A 19,050-nucleotide genomic window follows, 5' to 3' on the forward strand; every position below is an offset into this window, starting at 1 on the left:
GCTTAGAAAAGGGGGGAAGGGAGGGAGGTAAGTGGCTTGCCAAAGCTCGCAAGGAACAGCAGGACTTTAACTGAGCATTCCTGAATGTCTGGTCTGGTGCGCTAACCACTAAGCTACTCCTCCACTCTTTTTAAGCATCTTCTCACTATGAGGTTCATAGCCTGACATACTAGAAAATCTTTTCGAAACCGTCCTGGAATTAGAGCCTGTATTATCGAACTAATCACAGAGTTGTCTTTTTACTAAGGTGCAGTAATGGATTTAGTGTACACTAACTGCTGGATTCTCTAAACCACTGGTTCCCAACCTTGTCCTAGAGGACCACCAGGCCAATTGGGTTTTCAGGCTAGCCCTAATTAATATGCATGAGAGAGATTTGCATAGAATGGAAGTGAGAGGCATGCAAATCTGCTCCATGCATATTCATTAGGGCTATCCTGAAAACCTGATTGGCCCGGTGGTCCTCCAGGACGTTGTCGGCTGCTGATCACATGACTGTGCCATGCCTCTGGCAAAGGTAGGTGCTGGAAATGTAGCTCAGCCAAAGGATCCGATAGTAAGAAAGCAAAGAGATCCTTTTACCCACATAGAACACAAAGGACATTTCTTTGAAAAAACACAAGAAACCATGTTATTTCAGGTCAGTTTTTTGCCCAATCTTGGGGGGGGGGGGGGGGGTTCCAAGTGTTGTAAATAACGTTGCACTGTTTCAGTAGCATGTATACCAGTGGTTCCCAAACCTGTCCTGGGGGACCCCCAGCCAGTCGGGTCTTCAAGATATCCCTAATGAATATGCATGAGAGAGATTTGCATATAATGGAAGTGACAGGTATGCAAATCTCTCTCATGCATATTCATTAGGGATATCTTGAAAACCTGACTGGCTGGGGGGTCCCCCAGAACAGGGTTTGGGAACCACTGATGTATACTGTTCTCCAGCAGTGCATACTCTTTGTACATACTTTATCCTATCCCCCTCCAAAACAAAACCTCTCCGCAAATAGTGCGTCCTGTTTGCAAATAGTGCACACTCTGTCCAAAGAGTGCACAATAGTTATGATATTGTCCCAAAACAAAAAAAAAAGTAACAAAATGAAAAATTCCTATAAGTGACACAGGAAACCAAACCAAAGGAAAATATTTTGGCAACACACCCCTAAATTTTGAAGAGGAACAAGAACACACAGAAGACTCTTCAGACGAGCTGCTCCATTTCATCCAGTACGCACAGGGGGACCTTTCATGTCATATTTAACAAGGCAAAGCAAGCGCTTAAGAATACTGCTGGTCTTCTGGCAAGTAAGGGACACTCACTTATCTCATGCATAATGCAGACTCTAATTCCCACACCTCGAACCCCTAGGACTGGTGATGCTTCAGGTCAGTGGAGAGTCTTCCAGTTTGGGTATCGTGCTCAGAACAGCTATATGGTCTCTGCTGGTAAAGAAAAACAACCATCAATAAGAACACAAGGATGCAAAACGAATGCCACATATAAAGGAGCAGCAGTGTCCTTATAATTAATGAGTTATAATGTAGCCTTCTCAATAAATCAGAGAGAAACCGCAACACAAGCCAAATGACAGAACAATAAAAGTGTCGTAGGCCCACCGTAGGGCTTAGTGAACCTTAGTAAATGAGCCCCTTAGTTCTGTTAGTGAGCAGTATAGAACCGAATTTTCTATTCCGAGTGACCCAGATTGGCCATTGCTGGGCTCATGATTTTGTGGACATTTTGGGCCCAATTCTAAAAACGGGACTCAAACTTAAAAACCAATTAAAACGTTCAAACAAACAAACCCAGAGGTGCCTAAGGGCACCTCCAAAAAGTCTGCTGCTATCCTGCCTAAGGAGGTGTCTTATGATGTCTATTGCCACTGTAGGCAGGGTTAACATCAGAAGTGGCATTAGATGTTGTAAGGTGCCTCTGTAGGTGCGATTTTTATGAAAGGTAGAGGCCTTTAAAACACTGGCCTACATTTCCAGCAACTACCTTTTACATAGCTGTGTTTCTGTAAATGGTGCTGTTGCGTGGTTGACAAGTGATCAGCGGCCAGCTTTTAGGCAGCCACTGAGAACAACACTGTTTACTGAATCTGGGCCTTTTTGCACAGATTATGTTTTCTGGACACTGCCCATCCAATATTCAGCGTTATTTAACCAGCCAGAAACGGCGCTGGCCAGTTAAATGGTGCTTAGCTGGTTAAATGTAGGGTTTCCAAATGTCTGGATTTCCCCAGACATGTCCTCGTTTTGAGGACATGTTCGGGGGTCCGGACGGCTTTTAAAAAACCTCCTCTAAATCACGTTGGGCAGGAGGAAATTCGCGCATGTACGGATTTCCTCCTGCCCGACAAGAGCGGAGGACGGGGCTGGGACTTGGGCATAACAGGGTGGAGATGGGTGAAACTAGGCAGGAATGGGGGTGGGTATTGGGGCCTAGATTTTACTATAGTATAATCTGGCAATGCTGGTTAAATGCGACTATTTTGGTTATCTGCTCTGAATATTCATGGTCAGTGACTAATAGTTAATTGGCAATTTTTAGCACTGAATGGTTATGTTTAGCGGCCAAATTGGGCCACGTAAATAGCAGTCCTATCTTTGATCGCTATGAACTTAACTGGCCGGTGCTGAATATAGACTTAGCTGATTAAGTTTATGCTGGCCACAAACATTCAATGCCGGTCACTGGAAACAGCCTGGCATTGAATACCTGTGGTCAGCGATGCCCACAGGGTTTGACTGGCCTGCCTCCTGCAGTCTGAATATCGGCTCCTACGTTTCCGAGGGTACCAGTGATTGAAAAGTGGCCACCTGATTAAGGACCCCTTTTACAAAGCCGCAGTGGCAGGCAATAAAAAAAAGCCTAATACAGCTTTGTAAAAGGTGTGGGGGTAGCAACTTAAAATTTGGGGTTGCACAAGGGATGTACTTTTTTGAGTATGGTCGATTGCATTCTGAAATGTTTAGTGGTTTTATATTGTGGGAATTTTTATTGTTAAGGTTTTATATATTGTATTATTATCAAATTATATGTGTAATGATGTAATCTGCATAGGTATATGCGGACTATAAATTTTAAAAATAGATGAATAAATAATAAATCCTTCTTCTCACTTATTTGATTTTGATGTATTTATAATATCTTGTTCTGCTTTAACAATTAGTTCACTTTGGCTACTGATAATTTATAATCAGATAAACGTGTGATATAGTTACCGGTAGGGCTTTGGCATGAAAATTTAGAACATCCAGATTGGCAGCACTTCAGAGTGTTCGGGCATTGGCTGTCTAATTTGCATGTATTCATCGAAGGGCATGATTCCGCTGGAATTACTTCTGGGCACAAGCCAGGTTTATCTGAAGCAGAGACAGAAAAGAAATGTCTTGTAAATCAGAAATATCATGGGTGGACCTTCTGGCAAACTCGCATAGCAATACAAACATTCAGGCTGCAATATACTGTATAATCTCAGGTCGGCATTACCCACAATGAACTACATTGGACCAGAAGTATTTAGGGAAACTCCCCATTCTAAAAAAAAACCCAACATATACAGTAAAACCTTGGATTGCAAGTAACTTGGTTTGCAAGACAAGCAAAACATTTTATTAAATTTTAACTTGATATACAAGCAATGTCTTGCAATACAAGTACATACAGTATACAGACATCACAGTTGAGCCGATGGTTCTTCTCTCTCTGATGCTGCAGGAGTGTAGTGACTTCTAAATGAGCGAAGTCTTACAATACGAGTACATACAGTATACATGCGTCATATCATCAAAACTGAGCTGATGGTTCGTCTCTCTCTGACACTGCGGGAGTGTAGTGACTTCTAAATGAGCAAGGTCTTGCAATGCAAGTACATATAGTATTATGTATTAAAGTTTTTGGGTTGTGGAATGAATCATCTGAGTTTCCACTATTTCCTATGGGGAAATTTGCTTTGATATACGAGTGCTTTGGATTACAAGCATGCTTCTGGAACGAATTATGCTCCTAAACCATGGTTTTACTGTATATATAATTTTTGATTTTGTGTGTGTTAGAGGTCTGGCTTAATTTATTTTAAAGTTACAGTTAGGAAACAGTTCTCATGTCCCATAAATCACCCTTCACCAACAATACTTCCCCAAATATGACAAAAAAAAAATCCAGAAGTGTACTTTATAATAAATAAATTTAGTTTTTTTGTGAGAATTACTTTAGCAAATTGCAAAGAAAAAGAACTTAGTACAGCTGGTTAATATATAACTGGAGGAAAGCATATATATTTGCTAAGTCTGATTACAATTCAAACCTTTTCCAAGCCTACTAGCTCTTCAATCTTTGTACTCTAAGACCTAGATTATTAAAAAAAAACAAAAAAAACCCCACATAAAAAACGACAGGCTGCTATTGCAGCCTTTCTGTTAGCGAATTTTTAAAAGTGAGCCATTCTCCAAAAAATGTTCTTGTAAATGAGGTTGGCAGAGAGTAGCAAAGACTCGCTAAATTTGCATGTGCCCCTCGCTAGTAATAGCGATGAGCACATGCACAGAAAAAACACTGCTGGGGAAGGGGGTTTCGCTTGTCAGCAGGAGAGAGGGGATGGGGATGATGTGTGGCAGCGGGAGAGAATGGGCATTTCTTCCGCTGCAACGGGGGAGGGAGGCATTTCTCAAATACGGCTATTCTAGCTGTCTCCAACACTGCTGCGCCGGGGTTTTCAATGTTCCGGCACCCCTGGACCAGTTGCTGATTTTTGTCGCCAAAAGCTGTCTCCGTTCTTGGAGAATGGCTCAGCGATTTTAAAGAATCCACTGGAATGCTCATTTTAATGTTGAAGAGCCTATTTGCACGTCAATGGCAGAGACTGCTAGAAACCTTGCCAAAAAACAGAGATAAGCTGTTTTGATAACTCACTGCTAAAATGCCTGCAGGCTACATCGTCCGAAAACAATTGAGCGATGGCGTTAAACTTTTGAGAATCTTGGCCTAAGTTCTCCTAACTTAAAAGCACATAAGTTCCTCAATGTTATATCTGTAACTAAAGAAAAAGAAGGTTCTGAATCTGCATTTTGTTCATCTGTGACATATTTTGAAACTTGACAGAAGGTAGCTAGGATTTTAAAAGATGCAAAGATTCAGCCTTATGTTGCACATGTGCCAGCACACACAAATGAATGTAGTGTTGTTCATGATTTTAAACAGAAAGGTAAATGAGAGTCAGGTCAGTAGTTCAAGTGTCAGTGGTCTCTAGATCAGGACTAAAACAGAGAAGTAGAGGAAGCAAGAGAAGCTGATGCTGGCCATGTTCACAAAGCAAAAGAAGGAAGGCGGGGAAGAGAGTGGCCACATGACAGAGAGATTATAAAGTAGGGGCATTATACAGAACAAGGGAGAATATAGGATGGTTATGCCTTTGAAAATGTCTGAAATAAAGGTACTAATTAGCTCGCTGCCTGCTTGGAAGACATTCAAGGATATGGGAGAATTTTTTTCCAGCCTTCTCAGGGATGATACACTCAGACAATCTAACAGAGGGGGAGATCGAAAAGCTTAGGCTTGCTGTTCCAGAAACGCTGATACCAAGTTTTGAGCATTCTAGATGGGTCTAAACTTCTTGAGGTCTTGGAAAACAGGACTTGGACTTTACTTTATTACAGGTTTCAAGCTTTGATGTGTAAGCAATGCAGAGGTTTTTAGTGCGGGCCAGCGAGGTAAGCGCTCCGCTGCTCACATGAATTCTATGAGCGCTAAAAACCTGTAACGCAGCTTGATAAAAGGTGCCCAAAGTGACGTCTATCATAAATGAAGGTCCTGAAAATACAACGTATTTCAAAACAGGAGTAAATATTGAAAACCGAAAAGAACAAATCATATGATGAACAGGAGATGCTAAAATATGTGGATATATAGTGAGTGCAAGTCAATACAGTAAACACCCACATATAAATAGCAAAATAAAAAAATTTCACCTTCTGGATAAATCGTGGGCAAGAAAGTAAAAAATTAAAATAAGCTGATACTGCTAGAAAAAAAAAATGTTCTGTATAACAGATAGCAAATAGTAATATGCCATCTGATGGAAATGGTAAAAAAGGCAGTGAATGTGAACAGGCCGCAAAAAGTAAAAGATCCGGTTTGTCAATTATAATAGCGCCATCGGGTGGAAACGGTAAAAAAAGACTGAATGTGAATAGGCTGAAAAAAGCAAAAGATCCAGTATTTCAATTACAATGGCGCCATCTGGTGGAAACCATCACAAAGGACAACGAATGGACTGCAAGTGAAAAAAAGATGTATTAAAATAAATAAAATTTTAAAACAGTTGTAATATGTAATGTTGAAATGTTTTAAAATCTAATAAATATCAGCATTCAGACCATAATAGTGAAGGGTATTAAGCTGATAACTGAGTCTCTTTTCTTCCCTATATAAAATATTGTTGATGTTGCCTGGTCGCCATTCATGCTTTAAAGGCGAGGCTTACTATTGCCCATACGAGAAACAGGAATCTATGTGAGATCTATTTTATCTGGCTCAGACACTCAGCTACCTGCACACACTGGCCAACGAGCCTGCGGTTGCTGCTGTCTGCAAACATGCGGTATGCATTGATTCCTTCACAGATCCGCATACTAATAAAGGTTTCAATATACATCAAGTTGTTTACATCATAATTTGTCCATGTGATAAACTATTCTATCCAAACTGCTATCGCAGTTTTTCCACCAGATGACGCCATTGTATTTGAAATACAGTATTTTTTGCTTTTCAGCCCATTCATCGTCTTTTTTACCATCTGCACGAGATGGCGATACTACTACATTACTATTATACATAGATTTCCCCCATCAGTTTCAGCTTATTAAAATTGTATGTTTATTTCTCGCCCACGATTTACCTACAGGTTTTTATTTTATTTTGCTATGTATTCGTGGGTGTTTTCTGTATTGACTATATAGCCACATGGCATCTCCGGATCTTCTCTTGTGATATATGATGACTTACCCCCTCTTCTACGAAACTGCCATAGCTAATAGAAGAGGGCCAAGTCTTTTCTCTGCATGTCCCTAGGGGCTTTGGTGCATTTCTCGCGGGGGACTCCCTACTGCAGCTTTGAAAGGGAAGCCTTTGGGGATTTTTCAATGTCTTTGGGCTGGCGCGGTTCCTTTTTCTCGCTGACCTCTTTTGGTTCCTTTCCGTTTATAAGGTGAGAGAACAGAGAGTCATGAGCTTCATGCCCGTCACCTTTTCCGTCTGAATACTGAGACTTTAAAAAATATTACATCTCTTTTCACTTTGCAGTTCATTCGTTGCTTTTTTTTATTGGTTCCACTAGATGGCGTAAATACCACATTTTTTTGGAAAATCTTTCACTTTAGTCAATTCATCATTCGTTGTCTTTTTCACTATCTCCACCAGATGGCGATATATATACTACATTATTATTATCCAGTATTTCCTATTACACATATAGATATTTTTCCAGTAGTTTCAGCTTATTTTATTATTTTAATTTTATTTTCTCACCCACAATTTGTCTACAACTTGATTTTTATATTTTCCTATGTAGATGTGGGTGTTTTTTGTATTGCCTCACACTCACTAACCCTCTCTTGTATTAAACTGCGCTAGCAGTTTATAGTGCAGTGAGCTGCTCCCAACACTCATATGAACTCTATGAGTGTCGGGAGCAATGCATTCAGTGCAGCTCCCCGTGCTAGAAACTGTTATTACAGTTTCGTAAAAGGAGGACATAGAGTTCCTATGAGAGTCGGAAGCAGCAAGGGCCATTCAGCGCGGCTCCCCGTGCTAGAAACTGTTATCACAGTTTCATAAAAGGAGGCCATAAAGTTCTTATGAGCGTCGGGAACAGCATAGGCCATTTAGCATGGCTCTCTGCGCTAAAACTTGCTAGTGCAGTTTGATAGAAGAGGCCACAAGTCATTGAGATTTGTGTGTGTGATAGAGGAAATATAAATTCCACTTGATAAAAGTGTCACTTTACCTGCAAAGGACTGCATAGCTCACATCGATAACTCAACTTTTCTGATATGAAAAGTGGAAGACTTGAAGTTCCATCTCAGCTCTCATTCCTCCTCTGTCTGACAGCAGTGACTCTGGACAACGGCCAGGGATGGATTTCCGATGGCTGATCTGTGCCTAGAGGTATCTTTTGCCATGACTTTAAAGAGGGAGCTGCATCTGCTTTCTCCTGCGCAGGCTTTAACCTGAACTATGGTTAATTAGAGGGGGTTTCCCACCCCCTTGATTTGGTTTTAGAATTTTAATTTGTGAACTCCATTTGACTTCTATTACAAATAAGTTCAGAATAAACAATAACTCTGAACCGTACAGGACCCCAAAGTCTCACAGGATCCACTAGCTCCAGAAACTGATGAAAGCAGATAAAAAGCTCTAATAGGAGGGAGAGCTCATATCATGCTGGGAGGAATAAAGATTTGAGCAGGAAGAGAAGGCAGTGGAAAATCAGCTTAGGGGCAAGTGAGATGTGAATGGAGCCTCCCTCCATCCCCAACACAGAGCTCTATTAATGGACCTCGCTCCTGCCCCGCAACATCGCCAGTGCCAAGACCCTCTCTCACACACACTGAGTTCTTCCAAAGCATCTCCTCCTATTCTAGTATACTTGCTCTGCCAACGCACCTCCTTTCTGCTCTGCTGTTCCAGTTCCGAGACCAGAGATCCCTCTGCCAATGCATCTCACTCCTTCCCTGGTACGGAGACCCTCATACACAGAGCTCTGCCAATGCACCTCATTCCTGCCCTGCAGCACCCTCTCTACTGCCTTCAGCTACCTATTCCATTCATTCTCTACATGTATCATTTCATTTGTCATACTTGTGTATCACATTCTTACAACTTGTAGATGTGTGATGGTCGCATGAGACTCTGCTGAAAATCTGCTTTCCAGCTTTCTTTATTGTGTTCATGCTGTTATGACTATCGGGGGAACACTTGCATAGGGCTCTGAAGATCTGCTCTTCAGCTGTCTGTGCTGTATACAAACTGTGTGCATCTTATTAGAAAATTCTCAGGAGGAAATCGAATACCGAGGAACATTGGTTATTTCACTGGTTTTTGAGCAGGACCTGAATTTAATTATGAAGGCCTTTTTTCAATTTCCCCATAGTCTTTTTATGGGACAAAAAATTAGAATTTTCCCAGATGTTCTAAAATAACACAGGACCGCAGAAAGTTGTTTCTAGTTGTGAGGGAAGCTGTAAAAATGGGAGCAAATTTCTTGTTATCCTATCCATGTAAATGTCAGATAAAATATGTATTTGTTGAGCCAGAGCAGCTTCGAACCTTTTTGATGCAAAAAAAAATATAATGCAATAGTATTAGAGCTGTAAAGAAAAGAAGGCTGGTTTATACCGCGTTAAGCTTTACTTGGGCGATGTCTTCTACTGAGAGCCCTGCCACCTGCCTCGTGGGCCCCTGGCTAAGCACCATCTGGTGACCCCCGCTCAGGGCCAGGTGAGCCGAAGGCTGAGCCCCCACAAGATCGCCACCTGCACGGCCCACAAGCTGGAGAACCACAGCATGTACTGTGTGCAGTGCAAGATGCCCGTCTGCTACCAGTGCCTGGAGTTGGGCAAACATTCCAGGGGCCATGTGGAAGCTGCACAAGGTGAGTGCACGTAATTAGTGCCGGAGGGGTGCGGCAGCAACCATCACAATCGTGCATTGGCACTCCACATGGGCGGACCACCTCAAGGGATGGCAGGATGGGCAAGCTGCAAGCATAGAGAGATTAAATAAATAGCTTTACCCGAAATGAAAGGATAATTGGGCTACCCTGTGTTCATTTGGTTGATTTTGCGGGCACGGTGGGGGCGGAGAGCAGTGCTGCACGCTGCAAGCTTCCCTGAGGACTTGTGGGGGTTGTGTGTTCTCACTGCTTTTACTTTCTCAGAGTGCATTGCCAAAATCCAGGCTTCCTTTTCTGCAGTGTAAAGGATTTTCTGCAGAAAGGGGAATTAGCAGAGGAGTTGTGGAGGTGCTAGGCAGTTTGGCTACTGAGGAGAAAGGCAATACCTAAAATGTAAACTAATCTGACCTTTCAGAAGGAAGCAGGGTAACAGGAGGGGCCTAGTTACTAAAAATTAGATCCTTGATCTCTTTGAAAAATAAAACAAATATAAATGATAATTAACATTTTCTCTGCATACATGTGCTGTGTGTGTGTGTTTTTTAAATTTTGTAGTTACCATTATGAATGAATAATATTATATTGTGTGTACATGAAAAATGAATGGAAGAAATTGCATTACAAGTACTATTATAATGGGGGTGGGATCAGGGGCGGAGCTTGGGCTGGAGTATTTGGTTGGTATTTGTTAGACTTGAAGAAGTTGAGAAACACTGGCCTAGGTGACTATGGAGTTCACTCAGTTAGGGCCCCTTTTACAAAGCTATAGTAGCAATTCTCCCATGGCAAATGCACCAAAGTCCACTCAATTCCTATGGGCTTCAGTGCATTTGCTGTGGCAGAATTGTTATAAAGGCATTAGATTCAACATGAGTTTGAAGTTGGTTGAATACCACTCAAGTACGGTAGTTTTAAAAGAAATGGGAGGTTTGATACCGGCCAGTAGTTATTTGGAATAAGAGGATCTGCATTACTTTTTTTCAAGGGTGGCTTAAATGCTACTGGAACACTGCCTAAGTGTCAAACCTTAAAGCATTGGAAAATAATTAATTAATTAAAATAGTGCACATATCATTTTCCCCGCCACCAAATTTCCCCATCCCACCCCACCCACCCGGCTGAAAAAAATTTCTGGAGAGAACACTGCCTATGTATAAGACTCTAGTGAGACCTCATTTAGAGTATTGTGTACAATTCTGGAGGCTGCACCTTCAAAAAGATATAAAAAGGATGGAGTCGGTCCAGAGGAAGGCTACTAAAATGGTGCGTGGTCTTCGTCCAGCCCTACAGCAGGGCTGCCCAAATCCGGTCCTCGAGATCTACTGGCAGGCCAGGTTTTCAGGATATCCACAATGAATATGCATGAGAGAGATTTGCCTGCACTGCCTTCTTGGTATGCAAATCTCTCTCTCATGCATATTCATTGTGGATACCCTGAAAACCTGGCCTGCCAGTAGATCTCAAGGACCGGACTTGGGTAGCCCTGCCCTACAGTATGTAGCTAATTTGCACCAGAATCTCTGAGTACATGACCAGTAAATCTGATTTTTCTTTTTGATTAGCTTATCTGTTAGCGATCTTCCAGTTGACATCATCTCCTACCGGTGGTGTAAATGCCACCCAAGCAGCCCCTGCACCACAGAAAGGCCCAGGGAAACAGAGAAACAGAAAAAAATAAGGCAGATAAAGACCACATGGCCTATTCAACCCTGTCCTGGAGGACCACCAGCCAATCAGGTTTTCAGGAGAGCCCTAATGAATAAGCATGAAAGAGATTAGCATGTAATGAAGATGATAAGAGTGCAGATCTGCCCCATGCATATTCATTAGGGCTCTCCTGAAAACCCGACTGGCTGGTGGTCCTCCAGGACAGGGTTGGGAACCACTGATCTATACAATCTACTATCCCTTCCTCTCCCTAAGGAAGAAAGGGCTCCTGGATCGTCTGAGATAGAGTCCCCTTCTCTAGTGGCCATTCTATTTCACACATTTTGCATGGTGGCTCTTAATTTGAACTTTGGTCTCTGTCTCCTATATTCATTCGTTAGAGATAATGGGCTAGATTCACTAAGCTTTGCGAGCCTTCTCCACTAGTTTGCCAGCCTTCTCCGACCCCGACCCAATTCACTAACCTCCTGGCCGATCAACCTCCCACCCGATCCGATCCACATATGCAAATGAGGGGAAATGGCAGGCAAAGTAGGAAGGCAGAAATCCACTAAACAGAAGAAGGAACACCGACTGGGCTTACTGATCCAAAAAGAAGCGACTGCTAAGGACCAGTCAGTCACGTCCTTGCCGACTGTCCCGCTCTCTGCCACACTGAAATCCCAGTCCTGCAGCCCTGAAACCATCAAAACATCTCCCTTGTGCACAAAGCGCCCTGTTCTCTGCTCGCCTGTGTTTTTAACCTGGCGGTTCTGCTTTCTTAAGGAGAGAACTGGAACTTGTGAGAAATGATTTCCATGCCTTGCCTGGGGAACTTTCGGATCTGTGCAGCATTAATAAAAATGTCTACGGTGCAAGGCACTCTGATTGACTCCTTTGAGTCTGAGGAGCAGAGCAGGGCTTAGCCAGTCAGCCTGGCCCACCCTTCCCTTCCATGCCAGGTGCTTGGATCCTGTTGCATGCCTCTAGCACTTATTGCACTATTCCCTGCCCTGGGCTCTTCGGCACATACATCGGGATCGCTCTGCAGCGATCCATGGGGTCGGTGTGGGGCGTGCCTCCAATCGCTTTAATTTGCATAAGGACTCGTAGTGAATCGGTTGCCCGGCCACGGATCGCCCATGGGTCGGATCAGTTCGGTGAGTTTAGTGAATCTAGGCCAATGTCTTTCCAGCTAATTCTCAGATTTCTCCTATAGCAATCTAAGCTATACAAAAGAACACAGGTGTAGAATGATAAAAGAAAAGTATTGAAGAGCTTGAAAGACTTGAATTGGACACAAGCAACATGAAACTGATATCTTAGATAAATCCCTTTGCTGCTTGAGTCTGGCTTCTCAGTATTGCTGATCTAAAAGATAGTTTTCCTTTGCATTTACAAAGGTTGCATAAGCTGGATTTTGTTTGTTTCAGCAGCTAGTTCTCCCTCCCCTGCCCCTTCACATTGTTTCTTGGTGCCTTTGTTCTTGGATCAGATCTTTGATAACATAGCTGGAAACTTGGCACCTCTAGTTAGAGATTGTTTTTGTAGATTCTCAGTGAAAGTTGTAATCTTCTTGGCTCTCAGAGATTCCTCAAAGCTCCTCTTGCTCAGCATTTCCCAGAATTGTGAGATGCCATAAAAGGGGGGCATTAGTGATGACCCTCAGGCCCAGATGCTCTAAAATGGCCGTTAAAATCCTCTGGGTCGCTGTGGTGCAAGCAAATTGTCTGATTTGAGAATGATGATAGATGTTCAAACAAATGAGGTTTCCCAAGACCTGTGGAAATCCCATCTGATCAGTCATTGGAGAAAGCAACCGACACATGCGCAGAATAGGCCAAGGAAAGTTGCATGTCTATGTGCATGCGTATGATCATCAATCATACTGTAGGTGTGCCTTTTAGGAGCGCATCACATGTTCATGTCATAAAGGGAGGGGCAAAATGTGAAAAAAATTTTTTTTACACTGCTTCAACGGCCGGAAGCCCGAGGTCATAATGCCGTTGTACAGATCCATGGTGAGACCCCATCTGGAATACTGTGTACAATTCTGGAGGCCACATTACTGCAAAGATGTGCAGAGAGTTGAGTCGGTTCAGCGAATGGCCACCTGGATGGTCTCAGGACTCAAGGATCTCCCGTATGAGGAACGGCTGGATAAGTTGCAGCTATACTCACTCGAGGAACGCAGGGGAGACATGATCGAGACGTTCAAATATGTCACGGGCCGTATCGAGGTGGAAGAAGATATCTTTTTTCTCAGGGGGCCCACGGTAACGAGAGGGCATCCGCTGAAACTCAGGGGTGGGAAATTTCATGGTGACACCAGAAAATATTTCTTCACCGAAAGAGTGATTGATCGCTGGAATGATCTTCACTGCAGGTAGTTGAGGCCAGCAGCATGCCAGATTTTAAGAAAAAATGGGATTGGCACGTGGGATCTCTTCATAGAGGTAGGTAAGGGTGGGTCATTGGTGTGGGCAGACTAGATGGGCCGTGGCCCTTTTCTGCCATCAGTTTCTATGTTTCTTTGTGACATGCTGCCTTCATGCAATCAGCAACCTGCTTCGGTGGGACAATTGTTTCCCCTCATGCAATCAGAAGTCCCCCCTCCAAATATGATGAACTTCTACCTTACATGTAATGGGCAACCTAAGCTTTGATGCATTTGGCTCAGATGCGTCTTCAACACAGACACTTGAGCCGCATTTAACACATTTTTAAGCAGCATTCCCTCCCCCTCCATTTCCCTCCCCACACACCACTTCCCTGTGCAGCAGCAGTAGCGTTTCCTCTACCCCCCTTTCCCTTCCCACAGTCTGTCCGGCTCCCTTAGTCCCTTACGGCCCCCCCTTCCCTTCCCGTGGTCCCGACTACGAACCTGGCGATTCCAGCAGACTTCACACGCTACTTTGGGCCTTTCTACTGCCCTGATTTGCTCTGCCGCGTCTCTGATGATGTCATCAGGGACGTGCCAGAGTAAGGGAGCCGGACAGATTGTGGGAAGGGAAAGGGGGGTAGAGGAAACGCTACTGCTGCTGCACAGGGAAGTGGTGTGGAGGGAGGGAAATGGAGGGGGAGGGAATGCTGCTTTGGCTGCTGCACAGGGAACTGGTGGGAGAGAACTGCTGCTGCATAGGAGGCAGGGAGAGAGACAGATAGATAGAAAGACAGACAGACAGCGGGAGGAAGGGAGACAGAAAGAAAAGAAGAAAGACACAGGGGCAGGAGAGACACAGAAAGACAGACAGACAAAGAGGGCTAGGGACAGAGACAGACAGAAAGAAAGACAGCGGAGGGGTGGGGGGGAGAGAGAGACAGAAATAAAGACAGACAGACATATATTCTAGCACCCGTTAATGTAACGGGCTAAAATACTAGTATATATATATACCACATAAGTGCAGTGATTGACCAGAGGTCCGTATTTAGGGCCCACTTCGGGTATATTAATCATTAATAAGTTTGGGATTGAGTGCCATGTGAACAATAGTGGAGGGGTGGATCGTTTGGGGCTCTTTGTACTATATTAAAAGTAACCATTACCATTAGGAGATTTGCATGCCAATGTATCACAAACTGTGTTGCAGCACTTCATAAAATACTGACAGTCAGAGTCAGATTTACATTCGCTGTAACATTTCCCCAGCTCCAATTCTCTCACTTTTGGACACACGCCAGGATGTTCTGAAAGAGAAAAGATATAATATTTCAATACCATCATGGCCCCGCCCCCCCCGACCCGCTCTGTTCTGCCCCAGCCCTGCCCCTCAACCTGTTGTCATGCTCGGGACCGCATTGGGAGGGCATCTGAGCATGCACAGGTGGGACACATTGATGTCACACAGATGTCCTGCCAACGCGATCCCGAGCTGGAAGCTTTTCAAAATCCAGACAAAGTGTTGGGTTTTGAAAAGTCATCTGGACACCCGGTCATGTCCTCTAAAAAGAGGGCATGTTTGGGTAAGTCTGGACATCTAGTAACCCTGATCATGGGGTACCTTAGGAAGAAAAATATTCTCCTACCACTACTCAACCAGTTTCTCTTCATCCCATGGAACTGAGATAAACACGAGACTTTGCAGAGGACACACAGAAGAGGTTGAAACCCTACGGCACATCTAGAAATCCACTGTATAGACAGTCCACGAGTTAAGAACAGGTTCCGTGTTTTAAAGCGTTCTTAAGTTGAATTTGTATGTAACTCAGATCCTCGTATTCTCCTCACCTTCTCCACTTCCTTGAGGCCCCTCTTACATTCCTTTCCATCCATCTCACTGTTCCCTCTCCACCACCACCACCACCACATCCAACATTACTCCCTCTCATCCACATGCATCTCTACCTCACTCCTCTCCCACCACGTCCAATAATTCTCTCTCCCTCCCTATGCCCAACCATTCTCTTTCTTCATCTCCCCATGTACACCATCTCTCTTTCCCTCTTACTAAGACACCCAATTCTCCCTGTCTATTCCCTCCCCCTTCTCAGCATCTCTTTCCCTCACTCCCTCCATCCCTCCATTCTATGCCCAAGTTCATGCCCCCTCCCTCCTTCCTTCCGTCCTTTGTCCAAAATTTATGCTCCCTCCCTCTTCAGTCCCAATGTGCCCCTCTCTCTCCCTCCCTCCATTCTGTGCCCCAAATAATGCCTCCCTCCGGTGGGTTTTTACCTTCTTCTGGCCGGCTCCCTCCTCCTTCCAGCTGCAGTAGTTTCTCTGAACAAAGCCGTGGGCGACGGCTCCTATTCACGTCCTATGGCCGAGACGGAAGTCTTCCCTCTGATGTCGGAGGAAGCTCTTCCCACATCAGAGGTAAGGCTTCTGGCTTAGCTGTGGGACATGTGTAGGAGCCACCACCTGTGGCTTTGTGCAGAGAAATGACTGCAGATGGAAGGAGGAGGGAGTCGGCCAGAAGAAGGTAAACACCCACCGGAGGGAGGCTGGTACTTGGAGCACAGAATGGAGGGAAAGAGGGGGAGAGAGAGGGTCACATTGGAACTCAAGAGGGAGGGAGAGGGGTGTGTTGGGACACCGAAAGTAGAACAGGCCCCTTCCCCCCTCCCCACCTCCCCGTTCGTAAGTACAAGTCCCTCCAAAGTAAGTCGCATGTTCATAAAACAGGGACTGCCTGTAGTTACCAGGACTTCCCAGTTACATAGTTTCAGGAAGATTTTGGGCTGTCCCGGACCTGATACATTATTTATTTAAAAATTTTATAGCCTGCTACATCCTGAGCGGGTTATATAACAACATTCATAATAACTAATGTCAAACAAATATTCAATATACTACAATGCACACTTTCTTTTGTATTTACTATAAATACAGAAAATTTATTAAAAAAACAAAACAGGCATGCCTGCCAAAAAGTCAAGTAAAAAAAAATCAATTCATTTATATTCCCTCTCAAATAAGTTTTTATGCATATTCTAAATTGCATCACCTCTGAAGACTGCTTATCCTCCACTGCTTTAGAAGATATGTTTAAAAAGGTCAAAACAAAACTGAATTGACCAATAAGTCTCCCTTCTAGAACCCAGGCAACTCTGTGTTACTCATCTTCAGTTCTCCATGTAAGCCCAGAAAACATCCAAATGTCGGTAGGAGAAAACAACAATTTCTGAACACGCAAGACATCCAACTTTTTTTTGGCCCTTAGGATGTCTAACTTTTATGGCCATTAAAAAAAAAAAGCCCAAATTAAAAACCAAGCCATTTGGACATAGGCGGAGCCACCAATTATACTGAAGTGGCCACATAGACATGCCAGCAGAGCATTGGGGCACCTTAGGGGGCACAGCTGTGAACTTCACATAAAGGGTACCAAGTACACATCTCACCATAACCCCCCATACATTATATGGTGAACTCTCCAAAACTCCCCCCAAACCTACTGTGCCCACCTGTCTACCACTTAAATAGCCCTTATTCCTGCAGGTATCACCTATATGTAGGTACAGTTGGCTTTGATGGGCTCACATTTTCCCCCACAAGTGTACTAGTTAGGGTGGCATATGGGCCTGGGTCCTCTTCTCTGGTATCCACTGCATTGACCATCAAGCTACTCCAGGAACCTGCAAGCAGGTTTACAAGGATAGTACCTGCAGCTGTCATAGAGACAGATATGTACTGTGTGCATTACTTTATAAAACTGCCAACTGGATCCAGTCTTGCTTTTCACAAGCGAATAATGTCGGGAAATCAAAACTACAAGTCCCTGCTTGCACTGGGGTAAACTCAGGACTGGATCAAATCTGTCAGCCGAACCTGGATCCAGTTGGCAATCTGTTTGAACCATAGGAGCCAGCTTTTCAGAATTATTGGGGGTGTTAAATCCAGTGGAAATTACCCCTCTCTGGAAACAGTCAAGGGGTCTGTTCAATATTAGGGGTGTTCAAGTTCCTATGTTTTGGACTAATCTCAAAACAACAAAAGACATCATCGCCTGCAAAGACCGAATTAGGGTTACGACTGACAAAACACCTCACATTTCGATGATGTGAGCTAGAACTCCCCATCTGTCTGACCTCAGCCTGTTCACTCACCTTCCTTAGATGTCGTAGGATAGGCGTCTGTGTAGAGCACAAGCAGTGCCAGAAGGACGCTGGTGCTGCCTGCTGCCTTCATGGTGCTGTCAGGAGCTGTGTCTGAATCCCCAGCACTAAGCTAGGGCAGTATATAAATGCTCACACAGTCGGTGGCTAGTTGGGAGTGGCTGGCTGAGACTCCTACTTCATTCCATTCCAGCCTCCCTCAGGCACTTCTTGGCCTTCAAATAAACCAGGAAGTTAGAGTTCCTGAAATGTCTTATCCCCAAGGACTTCTTGGCAGCGCAGGCACAGAAGGGAAGTTTAGCAACTTACAATGATGTCTGCGTAGCAGACATACCATAGTAGTTATTTTTATGTTTTTGGTAATGATTGTTCTTGCATCATACAAAATATCATAGTGCAATGAGTGCACGCTAGAGCAAATCAAGATATGGTAGATGAACATTGGAGGATTTTGTTTCAAATTTTGGACACTTTTCTGTTCATTCCACATTTGCATTCCTATTATTTACAAATTTTAAAACTTTAGAACTTTCTAACATGAGTTAGATTAATGCATTAACCCCCAATTCTGTTCACCGTACCTCAAAAAAATATATAGCAGAATTAGTAAAGGGCGACAAAAATGATAAAAGGTTTGTGACAACTTCCCTCTGAGGAGAGGCTAAAGTGGCTAGGGCTCTTCAACTTGGAGAAAAGATGGCTTGGGGGTGATATGATAGAGGTCTATAAAATACTGAGTGGAGTGGAAAGGGTAGATGTGCATCACTTGTTCACTCTTTCCAAAAATACTAGGACTAGGGGGAATGCGATGAAGCTGCTAAGTAATAGATTTAAAACAAATTGGAGAAAATATTTTTTCACACAATGTGTAATTAAACTCTGGAATTCGTTGCTGGAGAATGTGGTGAAATCAGTTAGCTTAGCAGGGTTTAAAAAAGGTTTGGATCATTTCCTAAAAGAGAAGTCCATAGGCAATTATTGAGATGGCTTGGGGACCCACTGCTTATTCCTAGGATAAGCAGCATAAAATGTTTTACTTCTTGGGATCTAGCTAGGTACTTGGGACCTGGGTTGGTCACTGTTGGAAACAAGATACTGGGCTTGATGGACCTTTGGTCTGTCCCAGTATGGCAATTCTTATGTTCTTATGTTAGCCAAGTATAGGATAATGAAG

The 19,050-nt window shown here is 43.6% G+C and overlaps 1 protein-coding gene across 2 annotated transcripts; it reads right to left on the reverse strand.

Moving 5' to 3' along the window:
* Window positions 1-659: 659 nt before the first annotated feature.
* Window positions 660-18,025, reverse strand: LOC117351296 (WAP four-disulfide core domain protein 2-like). 2 transcript variants are annotated; one of them, XM_033926414.1, is made up of 4 exons: window positions 17,868-18,025; window positions 14,868-15,008; window positions 3,223-3,363; window positions 660-1,434 (listed from the first exon to the last, which is right to left on the reverse strand). In XM_033926414.1, the coding sequence occupies exons 1-4, from the start codon at window positions 17,947-17,949 to the stop codon at window positions 1,424-1,426; spliced, it is 375 nt and encodes a 124-aa protein (XP_033782305.1). In that variant the 5' UTR covers window positions 17,950-18,025; the 3' UTR covers window positions 660-1,423. The 2 variants fall into 2 exon arrangements, with proteins under 2 accessions (XP_033782305.1, XP_033782304.1); XM_033926413.1 differs by having other exon boundaries at window positions 660-1,437.
* Between the last annotated feature and the right edge of the window lie 1,025 nt (window positions 18,026-19,050).

This window comes from Geotrypetes seraphini, chromosome 17, assembly GCF_902459505.1.
Source record: "Geotrypetes seraphini chromosome 17, aGeoSer1.1, whole genome shotgun sequence".
Taxonomy (NCBI): domain Eukaryota; kingdom Metazoa; phylum Chordata; class Amphibia; order Gymnophiona; family Dermophiidae; genus Geotrypetes; species Geotrypetes seraphini.

Bases quoted from the DNA above. Each gene is read 5' to 3' on its own strand.
- LOC117351296 (XM_033926413.1), bottom strand. From the start codon at position 17,949: ATGAAGGCAGCAGGCAGCACCAGCGTCCTTCTGGCACTGCTTGTGCTC. The intron at 15,009-17,867 runs GTGAGTGAACAG...TTTCTCTTTCAG, and splicing joins TCCTACGACATCTAAGGAAG to AACATCCTGGCGTGTGTCCA. The intron at 3,364-14,867 runs GTAATGGTTACT...TCTCTGCTTCAG, and splicing joins GGCATGCAAATCTCCTAATG to ATAAACCTGGCTTGTGCCCA.